Here is a 15,781-nt window from a genome sequence, read left to right on the forward strand (position 1 = left end):
AGAGACAATATAAAATGAAGAGTCCAATTCTAAAGGGGTTGCAGGGGCAGAGGGACCTAGCTGCTTATGGGCATTAGTCATTGAAGGTGGCAGAACAGGTTGAGAGAACAGTTAATAAAGCATACAGAATCCCAGGATTTATTAATAGGGCCATGGAGTACAAAAGCAAGGGAGTCATGTTAAACCTGTATAAAACGCTCGTTTGGCCTCAACTGATGTATTGTGACCAGTTCTAGGCTCCATGCTTTAGAAAATATGTGAAGGCATTAGAGAGTGCATAGAAAGAGTTCATTTCTCATGCCTTGGCAGGCACCTCGCTCAAAAGGCTACCATTGATAAGGAGATCAAACACTGGATCAGCTGTGCCAGCTCAGTCTTCTACAAATTATGGCAGCGAGTATTTGACAACAAAGGCCTCCTAAATCAATAAAAGTCCTAGTAGCTGTCATCAACACACGCCTGTATTGCAGTGAGACTTGAACAGTGTATAGTGACATAAGAGAGCAAGAGAAATTCCATCAGCAATGCTTCCACCATATTCTCTAGATTCAATGAGAGGACTGTCCAAAAAACCCTAATGTTCTTCTTGAAGACCATAAGACGTAGGAGCAGAAGTAGAACATTCAGCCCATCGAGTCTGCTCCACCATTCAATGAGATCATGGCTGATCTGATAATGCTCCACTCCACCTTCCTGCCTTTTCCCCATAACCCTCGATTCCCTTATTGATTAAAAATCTGTCTATCTCTGCCCTGAGTATATTTAACAACTCAGCCTCTAAAGAATTCCACAGATTGACTACCCTCAGAGAAGAAATTCCTCCTCGTCTCTGTTTTAAATGGGCACCCCCTTACTCTGAGATTATGCCCTCTGGTCCTAAACTCTCCCACAAGGGGAAACAACATCTCTGCATCTACCCTGTCAAGCCCCCTAAGAGTCTTATATGTTTCAATAAGGTCGCCTCTCATTCTTCTAAACTTCAATGAGTACAGGCCTAACCTACTCAACCTCTCCTCACAAGAAAACCCCTCCATCCCCAGGACCAACCTATGAACCTTCTCTGGACTGCCTCCAATGCCAGTATATCTTTCCTTAAATAAGGGGACCAAAACTGTTCACAGGCTTCTAGGTGTGGTCCAACTAGTATCTTGTATAGTCTTAGCAAGACTTCCCTATTCTTATACTCCATTCCTTTTGAAATAAAGGCCAACATTCCATTTGCCTTCCCTATTACCTGAACTTGTATGCTAGCTTTTTGGGATTCATGCACAAAGACCCCCAAATCCCTCTGTGCTGCAGCTTCCTTCAGTTTTTCTCCATTTAAGTAATATTCAGCTCCTCTATTCTTCCTGCCAAAGTACACAACCTCACATTTTCCCACATTATATTCCATTTGCCACATTTTTGCCTACTCACCTAACCTGTCTATGTTCCTCTGTAGATTCTGTGTGTTACCTTCACCACTTGCCTTCCCACCTATTTTTGCATCATCTGCAAACTTGGCAATAGTACATTCATTTCCCTCATCCAAGTAATTAATATATATTGTAAATAATTGTGGCCCCAGCACTGATCCACTAGTTACAGGTTGCCATCTTGAAAATGACCCCCCCATCATCCCAACTCTCTGTCTTCTATTAGCTAGCCAGTCCCCTATCCTTGCTATTATACTACCCCCAACACCATGGGCTCTTATCTTATTAAGTAGCCTTATGTGTGGTACCTTATCGAATGCTTTTTGGAAATCCAAATATATTACTTCTAGTGGTTCCAGTTTATCTATCCTGCTTGTTACCTCCTCAAAGAATTCTAAAAAATTTATCAGGCATGATTTCCCCTTCATGAAGCCATGCTGACTCTGCATGATTAAACTATGCATTTCTAAATGCTCTGCTATTACATCCTTTATAATAGACACCAACATTTTCCCAATGACATATGTTAAGCTAACTGGCCTTTGGTTACCTGTTTTTTGTATCCCCCCTTTTTGAATAAGGGTGTTACATTGGCAGTTTCTACAATTATTCAGACAAAACCCCGGCAAAATCAACTTCAATGGATTGGACAATGTGTCTGGATGGCCAAAAAGCATCTCACCCACCAGGTCCTGTTTTCTCAAATCTCACATGGCCAACATTCCAGGACTGTTTGAAAGACATTCTGAAGCTCTCCTTGAAGCGTGGCAACATTGACATTAATGCCTCAGAGGAGCTTGCAATCAATCATTCAAAATAGCGACAACTTGCCCATCAAGCAGCATCACGCTCTGTGTCACATCTTAATGAGGCAGAAAAGGGGCACAGAAATAAAGAAAAAGCAGCAAATCCTGCATTTCAGATCCCATTGCTTGGTGGAACATCCTGCATGTTCCAAAGATCTGTGGGACAAGAATTAGCCTGTTCAGTAACATGAAGACCCAAGGTAGAAACTTGTGACCCTGAATAGGAGGAATCCTCGAATCATGGGATGGCAGCTGAACTTCTACATCAACTCCACTGTCCTGGACAATTCTCATATGCTCCATTCCCTTAGTGCTCAAAAATCAATTGCTCTGTTTCGAATATGCACATCAAGTAGACTGAGTGCAATGAGTATCCATAGCTCTCTAGCTTAGAGAATTCCAAAGATCCACAACCTTCTGAATGAAAAAATCTTTCATTGTAGGACTGTCATGAGGCTATTAATGTATATATTTTGGAAAATATTTTTGTTTTAAAATAGAGATTTAGTCTGTGGGTATGTCTTAATTGGATTAAAGCCTGGGTGCTTTGATGTACTAGTTTGAGATATAAACATGGAGATAACGTGCATGCGCATTTTTTGAATAGAGCGTTCAAGAAGTGGGGTGAAAACTTGACGACTTTCTAACAGATACCAAGCCATATGTTTATATTACTAATAAAATTGGTAAAAGGTAAAGTTTAAAGAAACTGTTGATACAATGAGAATTTGAATTCAGTCAGTGATGGTGTATAACTTTAGTAGTTTTTCATTGTGCATGCAGAGGCAATGTAAGGTCAAAAGGCAGCTGCAAGCCTCCAATTGGCTCCACAGTGGAAAGAATCTCATGTTGAATTCATAAGGTGAAAATGCTTTGCCTGGTGTTTTGGTTAAGTCTATGGGTTGCTGTTGCCTTAATGGAGATTAGTTTGGGAATTTGTTAAAAGTTATGATAGTTGTAATTTGTAGCCATGTGTACATATATTTTAACCTGTGTAAATTAATAAAATATTTCAATTAGTTAATGTAAAATCTCGAGAACCATTGGTCTGATTCCTAAGTTTAGAGTTGCATCTCAACATGACACTTTAAACAACTGTCATAATCAATAATTTGAAGTTTCCCTCTAGGATTTTTAAATAACTCCGCTTTATCAACTGCATGGGTCATAACAAGTACTAAAGGCTGGTCCCTTATCCCGAGATTAGGAGTTTGAAGAGTTCATAACCAACAGCTCTAACTGAACACACCCCAATGTGCTTCCTTTGCTAACTTCTTTTTCCTAAGAACAAATAAGAACTGGAACTTCCTTCCACAAATGTTAACCTCCATGCCCTCCAAGGACTCATTTAAGGAAAATTTGTTGAACGTCTTTTAATTAATGCGGCCATCAACTGCATTCATCATGTGCCTTCTGTGAAAATACCCCAGTGGAAGGGAAACCTTACCAACTATCTCTCGCTCTGCAGCCAGGAGATACAGACTCTCAGCATCTGCTCTGTCAAGCCCACTAAGAATTTTATACATTTCATTGTGAACATCTCTCACTTTTATAGACTCCAGAGAATACAGGCTCACTCTACTCAATCTTTCCTCATAGGACAACCCTCTCATTCCCAAGGAATCAGTCTCGTGAATATTCATTGTATCCCTGCTAAGGCAAGTATATCCTTGGTTTCCTTATAAGGATTTCCTTAGGTAAGGAGACCAAAACTATACACAGTGCTCCAGTACTCAACCAGACTGTTATAATTTAAACAATAAGTGTCTTATTTTTATACTCCAAACCCCTTGAAATAAAGGCTAAAATACCTTTTGCATTCCTAATTGTTGGCTATACCTTTTTACTTATTCATTCGTGGGACGTGGGTGTTGCTGGCTATATTGCCTGACCCTAAGTGCCCTTGAGGTGGTGGTGAGCTGCCTTCTTGAACCGCTGCAATCCATTGTGGTGTAGATACACCCACAGTGCTGATAGGGAAGGAGTTTGTTCCTTTCAGGCTTTGCAGAGGTTTGATACAACTGAGTGGCTTGCTAGAGGATAGTTAAGAATCAACCATATTGCCGTGGGTCTGGAATCACATGTAGGTCAGGCTAGGTAAGGACAGCATATTTCCTTCCCTAAAGGACACTAGTGAAGCAAATGGGTTTATACGACAATTGTGGTTTCATGGTCACTGTTACCAAGACTGGCTTTTAATCCCAGATTTTTATTTAAATTCTACCAGGTGCCTTGGGATATGAATAGGTTTACCCAGAGCATTAGTTTGGGCTTCTGGATTACTAGTCCAGTGACATTACCACAATGCCACAACCTCCCCTGCATGTTATCTTTGTGTTTTGTGTACTCGGATGTCCAAATCCCTCTGAACATCAGCATTTACAACTTTTTAAAAAATACTACTTTGCCATTCTTCCTATCAAAGTAGATTATTTCACAATTCCCACATTATACTCATCACATTCCTTTGTGACCTTTTACCTCCTCCTCATAGTTTACTTGCCCATCAGCTTTTAATCAACAGCAAAACTTGGATACGTTACACCTGGCTCCCTCATCTGTTATCGATATAGACTGTGAACGCCTGAGGCCCAAGCAGCGATCTTTCAAAGTGCTTCGCTAGTGTCATCCTGCCATCCCAAAAAAAGCCCATTTATTCCAAATCTCTGTTTTCTGTATTCTGCAGTGATTTTGTGAATGGTTTTTGAAATCATATACAACTACATCCACTGGTACCCCCTTATCCACCTTGCTAGTAACATCTTCAACAAGACTTTAGATTTATCAAATATGATTTCCTTTTAATAAAACTATGTTGACTCTGCCTAATCATACTGCGATTCCATAAGAGCTGTGATCCATGTGTGTAATAATGGAATTCTAGCATTTTCCCCACTACTGATATCAAGCTAACCAGCCTTTAGGTGAGACCACATCTGGAGTACTGTTCAGAGAATGCTCACTCAATTGATACCAGGGATGGAGGAGGGGTTACCTTATGAAGAAAGGTTGGGCAGGCTAGGCCTGTATCTACTGAAGTTTAGAAATGTAAGATCCTCAGGGGGCTTGACAGGGTGGATGCTGAGAGGCTGTTTCCCCTTGTGTGACAGACTAGGACTAGGGTACACAATTTAAAAATTAAGAGGTCTCCCATTTAAGATGGAGGTGAGTAGACATTTTTTCTCTCAGAGGGTCGAGAGTCTTTGCAGCTCTCTTCCCCAGGCAGCGGTGGAGGCAGGGTCATTGAATATTTTTAAGGCAGAGATAGATAGATTCTTGACCAACAAGAAAGTCAAAGATTATCAGGGGAAGGCAGCAACTTGGAGTTGGGGCTATGATCTCATTGAATGGCAGAGCAGGCTCGAGGGGCCAAAAGGCCTACTCTTGCTTCTAATTCATATGTTCCCTCCCTTCTTAAACTATGGAAGATGATGGATAAAATCATCTTGGAAAAATAGAAATAATATATAATTCCTACAATGAATAATATTATTTCTCGTTCTAGAGAAAATTCCCTGCTTTTGTTTTGAGGAATTAGGAGCTCCAATAACCATCACTCTCTCCAGAGGAACCCTAAAGGGAGGAGATGAAGCATTTAATGATAGTATCATATGAGCCTAATAAAGGGAAAATCTGGTTAACAAATAGTTGCATTTATCTAGCACCTTCAATGCAGGAAACATCCCAATGCACCAATCAGGGATGTAGTAGGATACAAATAGACACTGAGCCAAAGGGGGAAATACTGGGACAGGTGACTAAAACCTTGGTCAAAGAGATATATTAAGGAGAGGCTTAAAGCAAAAGAGAGAGGGGATGGGGTTTAGAAAGGAAATTCCACAAGTTAGGACCCAGGAAACCAAAAGCACGACAGCTAACGGTGCGACAAATGAAGAGGGAGTGCGTAAGAATGCAGTTAGAGAAATGCAGAGTCCTTAGAAGGTTGTAGGGCTGGTGGACGCTACATAAATTAGGAGCAAGACATGGATTTGAACATGGGTATAAAAATTTTAAAATTGAAACTTTGTGGATATACTTAATTTACTTTGAACAATAAAGATATACTTAACTTAGAGTTCAGACTCTATCCACCATCAGGATACCATTGTCTCAGGAGATGAGCTCTGCACTGACCCTTAAATAGCTGCACTACATGTTAATGGCGAACATGAGGTAATGGACAAATATGACTTGGGGGGTTGGGAAACACAATCACAAGAATTTTGGAACTGTAGGCGTCAATGATATCAAAATCACGGGGGCCACCAAGAAAGAAAACAAAAAGTGGAATCTACATTGATTTAGTTAACCTCCTTTATGCCTAGGCTTCAATCCATCTGACACTGGACATTGAAATTGTTTTTAGTGAATTTGAACCATGTAAGGCTGTAGTCACGGCAATGGTAACAGGAGCAATCCTGAAGATAAAATAAATACAATTTTACAAAAATGGAACATTAGTGCCCCAAGATGTTTTCAATATGCATAATAGGACAGTGAAAGGATAAATGTTCCAGAAGCTATGTGCAGAAAACAAACATTTCTTTCTGCTCTACCTGTCAATGCTTTGAAACACTAACCTGTTAAGCCATTCACATATAAAAATTGCTTTTAAAAGGAACTAGGGCACAATCCAAGAATTGATTTCCCTTCATTCTGCTCAAGAGAGTTGTTTCTTCAGTTTTTGAATAATAAAGATGTGCTTACCTTAGAATCCAGACTATATCCACTATCAGGTGTAGACGCCAGCGTCTCAGGAGGGGAACACCGCACTGACCCTGAAGTAGCTGTGTTACATGTTGCTGCACTGCAGCAAAGAATAAGGTAGTTTCTCCAAAGCCCGATGTACGAATCATTGCCAATTGTGGTGCTCACTTTTTTGGCATTTATCGGACTACTGTATGGAAAGAGGGGAGATTTAGAAAATAAGTATATCAATTTTAAGAAGTACTCAAAATTAAAAGCGCTCAAATTTTTGAGTGTGTTATTGAATCATAGAATGTTTATAGCACATAAGGAAGTCATTCAGCCCACTTTGTCTCTGCAAGAACAACCGTGCTATTCCCACACACCCACCCTTTCCCCTTTGCCCAGCAATTTCTTTTCTGCTCGGGTGTTTATCCAAATCCCCTTTGAAAGCCATATTGAATCTGCCTCCACTACACACACTGTGCATTCCAGATCCTAATCGCTGGCTGCGCAAAGAAGTTTTTCCTCATATCGCATTGCTTCTTTTGCCAAATACTTTAACTTGGTACACTCTAATTCTCAACCCTTCTGCCAATATGAACAGTTTCGCTCTATCTACTCTGTTCAGACCCTTCCTCATCTTGTACAGCTCTACCAAATCTCTTCTCAAACTTCTCCTCTCTAAGGAGAACAATCCCAGTGTAGCCTGGAAAATCTTTAAGCTTTATAAATTGCAGGGGTTCCGAAATCTGTAGCAGTTTTTCATTTGCAGAGCATCTACATAGAGCTAGGGTCACCTCTGACACCTTGAGAGCCTGTGACATCATCAGGTCATTTTCACTCCTGAAGCAAGACTTCTGAATAAACATAGGATTCTCCTTGGACATTCTGTTGTTCACTATTTTAATGCAGGAGGAGCAACACTACAGGATGGAAGAAAGGAGGATGAGACATGGCCTGCTGCATTCTTCCAGTGAAGCTCAACGCAAATGGAGGAACAGCACCTCATCTTCTGTCTAGGCATTTTACAGCCTTCCGGACTGAATATTGAGTTCAACAATTTTAGATCATGAACTCTCTCCTCCATCCTCACCTCCTTTCTGATCCCCCTTTTTTTCCAATAATTTATATAGATTTTTCTTTTCCCACCTACTTCCATCCATTGTTTTATCTCTACCTTTTAGCCTATTTCGATCCCTTTCCCCCACCCCACCCCCACTAGGGCTATCTGAACCTTGCTCATCCTGCTTTCTATCCTAAATATCACCTATTAGCACATTCCTTAGATAATATCACCACCTTCAACACCTCTTTGTCCTTTTGTCTATGACATCTTTTGGCTATCTCCACCTATCACTGGCCCTCTATCCAGCTCTACCTGTCCCACCCCCTTTAAACCAGCTTATATTTCACCACTTTTCTATTTTTCCTTAGTTCTGTTGAAGAGTCATATGGACTCGAAACGTTAACTGTGTTCCTCTCCGCAGATGCTGTCAGACCTGCTGAGTTTCTCCAGGTATTTTTATTTATGTTATGGAGAAAAGTAATTAAGGCAAAGAGCATGAGACAGGGTCTTGATCGAAGGACTCTTATGTTGTCCTGAGGCTACCAAAAAGCACAGTGCTGACATATGCAGGTGCGATAATAGTTAGCTGTGACCTGAAAGTTGACTTAAAGGCAGAGGAAATAGAATGATGGTGACAAAGAGAGATACTTAAATGATTGAGCGTTACTGAAAGGAGGAAAAGAGGGTGAGACAGCATCTGTGGAGGGTTCATCCCACAAGATTGCTAAATTGGAATCAAGGATTGGCAGCCAAAACTATAATGGAACAATGGAGTGTACTTAAAGAGGAGATAGTTCGGGTACAGGAAAGGTAGGGCCAACAAAGCCAGAGCTCCCAGAATGATAAAAAAGATAGAGAGTAACATTGAAACAGAAAAAGTGTGCACAAGACAGATGTCAGGTTGATAATACAAGTAAGAACCAGGCTGAATATAGCAAGTTAGAAGGGAAGTGGAAAAAAATGTAAATAGAATGTGAGAAGAGTGAGAAGACACTGGCAGCTAATATAAAAGGAAATCCAAAAATCTTTTAATAGGTATATCAAGAGTAAAAGGGTGGTAATAAAAAAAAGAGTGGGTGCCCAAAGATTAAAGACATAAAGGGAATTTGCACATGAAGGCAGAGGGGATCACTGAAATACTAAATGAGTACTTTGTCTTTATCAAGTAAGAAATCAAGGGAGGTCTGGATAGAGTGGATAGGGAGAATCTGTTCCCACTTGTGAAAGGATTGAGAAAGAGTGGATGCAGACGTAAAGCAATTGCAAAAAGAGCAAAAGCAGCGCCACAAAAAACCTTTTCATGCAGCAAGTAGTTTTGGTCTGGAATGCACTGTCTGAGTGTGTGGTGGAGCAGGTTCAATTGAAGCATTCAAAAGGGAATTAAACTGGTATCTGAAAAGGAATAATGTGCAGGGTTACAGGGAAAAGGTGGAGAATGGCACTAAGTGAGTTGCTCATTCAGAGAGCCGGTGCAGACATGATGGACCATATGGCATCCTTCTGCACTGTATCAATTCTTTGATTCTCCAAATGACCAATCGAAATAACCAAAGGACAATATTTCATGTATTAAGACTGTTACTGCAACAAGCAGACTAAAATCACATAAATCAAACATTAATTAACAGGCAACTAATACTCCAAACTAAAGAAAAAGTACTTCACATGAACTAATTAACACAATTAAGATACATCTTACAACTCCTTTCATTGCACAATGCGCTTCTGGACCAAAAGCAAAAAACTGTAAATTCTGGAATTCTGAAATAAGAATAGTAAATGCTGGAATTGCTCAGCTGGCCTGGCAGTAACTGTGGAGAGTGAAACCCAGGTGTTCTGATGAAAGTTCACAGAGCAGAAGCTAGTCTCAGGATAAGAGGAGCATGCTTTCAGACTGGGATAATTTTCTTCACTCTTGAGGATTGTGAATCTTTGGAATTCTCTACCTTAGAGGGCTGTGGATACATAATCACTGTAGATACAGAGACCTAATATCATTTATGAAGCTCATAACCAATATTGATCAATAATAACACCACCTACTTCAAAATTAATTAATCTAATAAACCAAAAGGCGCAGGAAAGAGATCACTCATGTATATCACTACCTAATTAAGGGACCACAGTCATGGCTAGCAATAAGTTTAAGCATCAGTTCAGAAAGACTTACTTTATGTCCACCTGCGGAGAAAGCATCTGTAGGCGAGTGTATGAAAACATCCATGCATAACTCAGTGCTGATGGACAATGTTTGGGCAAATTTTCTTGCTTGAGGAAGCTTGATAAGCTAATTACCCAAGGGTCCAGGCCCTGTGTCACATGTGCAAATATCCATATGTGTGAAGGACTGACCACATCAAACTGATGACTTATGGGAGAGGAACTCCATTCTGCAAGTGCCTGGAGGTCTATCCCATTGGGGCAATACAGCAAGTTTGTCTGAGTTAAGGGGAAAACAAAAATAAAATTAGCAGCTTTTTAATATACATCACTTTAGAAAATTATGTTCAACACAAGGCAGCAATAAAATAAAATATTTCCTACTCCTAAACATACAGACATATGTCATTTCCTCCACTCATGAAAATACTGACTCCTTGCTGGGTTATCATTGCATATAAGCCTTCTAGTAACTCATTTGTGCCATCGGGCTATTGAACTGAGAGAGACTTAACAACCTAGCGTGATCCTGTCCTCGCCCGGTGTCTGCATTTTTGTTCCAGTGGGGAACAGATGTGATGCCAGATAACAATAAAAAGTAAAAACCTCTTATTCATCCAAGGAACCATACTATCATCCAGATTAGAATTAGCTGACTTCAGTTAGAATGGATTCTGAACCTGAGATGTCGTAGCTCTGTGTGGTTCAGCTACTTAATGGATAAACTCATATATGTAGATGTAAATGAAGATAATGATAATGAGCTAATGCTTCATAAATAAAACAGAACCACTGATATAGAGCCAACAAATTACACATGCATTTGTAGCCTTCACAATGAGGTGAGTTGTAGTAACTTATTATCATGTTATGAATTTAATCACACTTTGAATCATAAGATAGTTAATACATTTTGATATGCGGGTTGGTTGGCCACTTCAAAACTGTCGTACTCCAGAATATTGTAGAATTAGTTCAAATGTATGCTTCTGTGAGGTTGGAAATGGTATTTCGCAGTTGATGTATGTACAGGCAATTGGATGCCTTCTCTAGATGGCCTTGATCTACTAATATTTTTTAATTGCAGGATGATTAAAGTTGATCAAAAACATATTCTGATAATGTCTGAATAATTACTAGTCCATTAACTTTGGAGGATTGTTTGGTTGTTGCTTTTTTTGGCCAGAGGCAAGGGTCTGAAGGGGCAGCCTTTGAACCTCACTCCGACTGACGGTTACACCTGTTTGTGAAGATAACATTTTGATTCCTCTTATCTGGGATTAGGTGAGTGCAAATAACTCTGTTTTCCAAGTAAGAGGGATCTCACAAGGCTCAAGGGCTGTGGTGAGGGGAAAGAGACAAAGGAGTGGTGTTTCACCTCTCCAGTTAAAGCAGAGACACGACTGGAACCATCTTTCGCAGTTTACTAGTTCTATCTTATATCACTTGATATCTCATCCACAGTTCATGTGAATGTGCTTTTATAACATTCCTTGGTCTGTTATAAATATAAAGGATATAGTGTAGATGCTGGTATGAGTTAAATACTGTCAATAGTTAGCCCAATATAGCAACACTTGGTATTTTTCAATCTGATAGGACAGAAAATGTTAAAAGTTCTTTTTTAAGAAGAGTGTTTTAAGTGCTGGATTGTCTCTTACATGTGCTTAACTTTACTTTTAATTAACTTGTTCTGAAGTCAATAGCTTTAACCACTTTCCAAAATCAATGAGGTAACTGGCAGGCTTAAGTCATATTTAGTAAGTTAAATATGGTAACAAGAGTGTCTGTTTAACCCAGGGACAAGGTTATCATACTAGATATCATGCATTTAGTGTCACTCAGGAAGCCAGGACCCACTCATGGATGCCTTTGGTGCAGCACATGACAAAAATATATGGCAAAGTAGGGTCAGCCTTAATACACTGCTTCATCCCATAAAAAGTACCAAAATGATTGAATAGTTTTTTCGGTGATATCTCTTTGAAACAGGAATGTTGACCAGGATACTGAGAAAACAATCCTGTTCTTCAGGTAGTGTCAGGAATCGTTGGTTATCCAGTTGAACCAGTGAAACATCAGAAGAACAGGTCATTTTGAAAAGGATGGAGGGTTAGAGCAGGTTGTAGAACAAAGTTAGGTCAAGTTGCTGAAGCTTTTCATCTTGCACTCATCAGGACAAATGCAAGAATGTTAAATTTCAAACAATCACAATTTATAGAGAAAAGGGTGCTCATTGTTTGGTTAGTCAAGTCTGATTGGCTGAAGTGATGCCATGGAGAAAGTAATGGGGAACTACAACTTCAGCAACATGTCTCGCTTTTCAGTAATATCCATGTTCTGTACTACCAAGCAACTGTTAGGTCAAGTTCCATGGAGAAATTAGCTGATCGTCTTCAATGATATTACCAGTATAGCACATATTGCATCTTTGCCTAAACAAAAACAGAATTACCTGGAAAAACTCAGCACGTCTGGCAGCATCGGCGGAGAAGAAAAGAGTTGACGTTTCGAGTCCTCATGACCCTTCGACAGAACGTGAGTTCGAGTCCAAGAAAGAGTTGAAATATGAGCTGGTTTAAGGTGTGTGTGTGGGGGGCGGAGAGATAGAGAGAGAGAGAGAGAGAGAGGTGGAGGGGGGGGTGTGGTTGTAGGGACAAACAAGCAGTGATAGAAGCAGATCATCAAAAGATGTCAACGACAATAGTACAATAGAACACATAGGTGTTAAAGTTAAAGTTGGTGATATTATCTAAACGCATGTGCTAATTAAGAATGGATGGTAGGGCACTCAAGGTATAGCTCTAGTGGGGGGTGTTTTTTTTTTTAATTTTTTTTTTAAATAATGGAAATAGGTGGGAAAAGGAAAATCTTTATAATTTATTGGAAAAAAAAGGAAGGGGGAAACAGAAAGGGGGTGGGGATGGGGGAGGGAGCTCACGACCTAAAGTTGTTGAATTCAATATTCAGTCCGGAAGGCTGTAAAGTGCCTAGTCGGAAGATGAGGTGCTGTTCCTCCAGTTTGCGTTGGGCTTCACTGGAACAATGCAGCAAGCCAAGGACAGACATGTGGGCAAGAGAACAGGGTGGAGTGTTAAAATGGCAAGCGACAGGGAGGTTTGGGTCATTCTTGCGGACAGACCGCAGGTGTTCTGCAAAGCAGTCGCCCAGTTTACATTTGGTCTCTCCAATGTAGAGGAGACCACATTGGGAGCAACGAATGCAGTAGACTAAGTTGGGGGAAATGCAAGTGAAATGCTGCTTCACTTGAAAGGAGTGTTTGGGTCCTTGGACGGTGAGGAGAGAGGAAGTGAAGGGGCAGGTGTTACATCTTTTGCGTGGGCATGGGGTGGTGCCATAGGAGGGGGTTGAGGAGTAGGGGGTGATGGAGGAGTGGAACAGGGTGTCCCGGAGGGAGCGATCCCTACGGAATGCCGATAAGGGGGGTGAAGGGAAGATGTGTTTGGTGGTGGCATCATGCTGGAGTTGGCGGAAATGGCGGAGGATGATCCTTTGAATGCGGAGGCTGGTGGGGTGATAAGTGAGGACAAGGGGGACCCTATCATGTTTCTGGGAGGGAGGAGAAGGCGTGAGGGCGGATGCGCGGGAGATGGGCTGGACACGGTTGAGGGCCCTGTCAACGACCGTGGGTGGAAAACCTCGGTTAAGGAAGAAGGAGGACATGTCAGAGGAACTGTTTTTGAAGGTAGCATCATCGGAACAGATGCGACGGAGGCGAAGGAACTGAGAGAATGGGATGGAGTCCTTGCAGGAAGCGGGGTGTGAGGAGCTGTAGTCGAGATAGCTGTGGGAGTCGGTGGGTTTGTAATGGATATTGGTGGACAGTCTATCACCAGAGATTGAGACAGAGAGGTCAAGGAAGGGAAGGGAAGTGTCAGTGATGGACCACGTGAAAATGATGGAGGGGTGGAGATTGGAAGCAAAATTAATAAATTTTTCCAAGTCCCGACGAGAGCATGAAGCAGCACCGAAGTAATCATCGATGTACCGGAGAAAGAGTTGTGGAAGGGGGCCGGAGTAGGACTGCAACAAGGAATGTTCCACATACCCCATAAAGAGACAGGCATAGCTGGGGCCCATGCGGGTACCCATAGCCACACCTTTTATTTGGAGGAAGTGAGAGGAGTTGAAGGAGAAATTGTTCAGCGTGAGAACAAGTTCAGCCAGACGGAGGAGAGTAGTGGTGGATGGGGATTGTTCGGGCCTCTGTTCGAGGAAGAAGCTAAAGGGCCCTCAGACCATCCTGGTGGGGGATGGAGGTGGAGAGGGATTGGACGTCCATGGTGAAGAGGAAGCGGTTGGGGCCAGGGAACTGGAAACTGTTGATGTGACGTAAGGTGTCAGAGGAATCACGGATGTAGGTGGGAAGGGACTGGACAAGGGGGGAGAGAGAAGGGAGTCAAGATAACGAGAAATGAGTTCTGTGGGGCAGGAGCAAGCTGAGACGATCGGTCTACCGGGGTAGTTCTGTTTGTGGATTTTGGGTAGGAGATAGAAGCGGGCCGTCCGAGGTTGGGCGACTATCAGGTTGGAAGCTGTGGGAGGGAGATCCCCAGAGGAGATGAGGTCAGTGACAGTCCTGGAAACAATGGCTTGATGTTCAGTGGTGGGGTCATGGTCCAGGGAGAGGTAGGAGGAAGTGTCTGCGAGTTGACGCTCAGCCTCCACGAGGTAGAGGTCAGTGCGCCAGACAACAACAGCACCACCCTTGTCAGCGGGTTTGATGACAATGTCAGGGTTGGACCTGAGAGAATGGAGTGCAGTAAGTTCAGAGAGAGACAGGTTAGAATGGGTGAGAGGAGCAGAGAAATTGAGACGACTAATGTCGCGCCGACAGTTCTCAATGAAAAGATCAAGAGAAGGTAAGAATCCAGAGGGAGGGGTCCAGGTGGAGGGAGAATATTGGAGATGGGTAAAAGGATCCGTTGAACTGAGAGAGGACTCCTGCCCAAAGAAGTGAGCCCGGAGACGAAGACGGCGGAAGAAGAGTTCAGTATCATGCCGAGCCCGAAATTCATTGAGGTGAGGGCGTAAGGGTATGAAACTAAGTCCTTTGCTGAGCACTGAACGTTCAGCATCGGAGAGGGGAAGGTCAGGGGGTATAGTGAATACACGGCTGGGGTTGGGATTGGAAGAAAGGGTGGGGACGGAGGGACAGGCAGGGGTGGAGGGTCCTAGATGGGTGTTGGTGTCGATGAGTTGTTGGAGCTTGCGTTCCTTAGCACTTGAGAGAAAGAGAAAAAGTTTCTTGTTGAGGCGTTGGATGAGCCGAAGGATAAAATGAAACTGGGGGCACGTGCAGCTTTGAAAAAGGGTACGGCGGTGCTGCTGGAGGGAGAGGTCGAGTGTGTTCATATGGCGGCGCATGGCACTGAGTGTGGATTTCAGAATGTGACGGGAACAGCAGTCCGAGAAACGTTTTATGTCCCGGAGATACCTGTAATCCTGGGTGGGTTTGAAACATGAGGGGTGGAATTTCAGTTGAAATCCACGTGGGGTAAGTCGGAGACGGAGACAGTCACTGAGAAAGGAGATATGGCTGTGAAAGCGGGTTTTAGTAAACACCTTGTCAAACACCAGGAGGGAAATGGAAAGCAAGGAAGGTGAGCAAGACAACATCTTTT

The 15,781-nt window shown here is 42.1% G+C and overlaps 1 protein-coding gene across 12 annotated transcripts in view; it reads right to left on the minus strand.

The window, feature by feature from the left end:
• fryl (furry homolog, like) overlaps positions 1-15,781 on the minus strand; it is a 634,639-nt gene that overhangs the window by 224,288 nt on the left and 394,570 nt on the right. For all 12 annotated transcript variants that reach the window (XM_041198439.1, XM_041198448.1, XM_041198467.1 and 9 more), the window contains 2 exons: positions 10,147-10,415; positions 6,929-7,118 (listed from right to left, as the gene is read on the minus strand). In XM_041198439.1, coding sequence (XP_041054373.1) covers positions 6,929-7,118; positions 10,147-10,415 — 459 coding nt within the window. The remainder of the gene's footprint in view (positions 1-6,928; positions 7,119-10,146; positions 10,416-15,781) is intronic.

This window comes from Carcharodon carcharias, chromosome 1 (genome assembly GCF_017639515.1).
Source record: "Carcharodon carcharias isolate sCarCar2 chromosome 1, sCarCar2.pri, whole genome shotgun sequence".
NCBI classification, from domain to species: Eukaryota; Metazoa; Chordata; class Chondrichthyes; order Lamniformes; family Lamnidae; genus Carcharodon; species Carcharodon carcharias.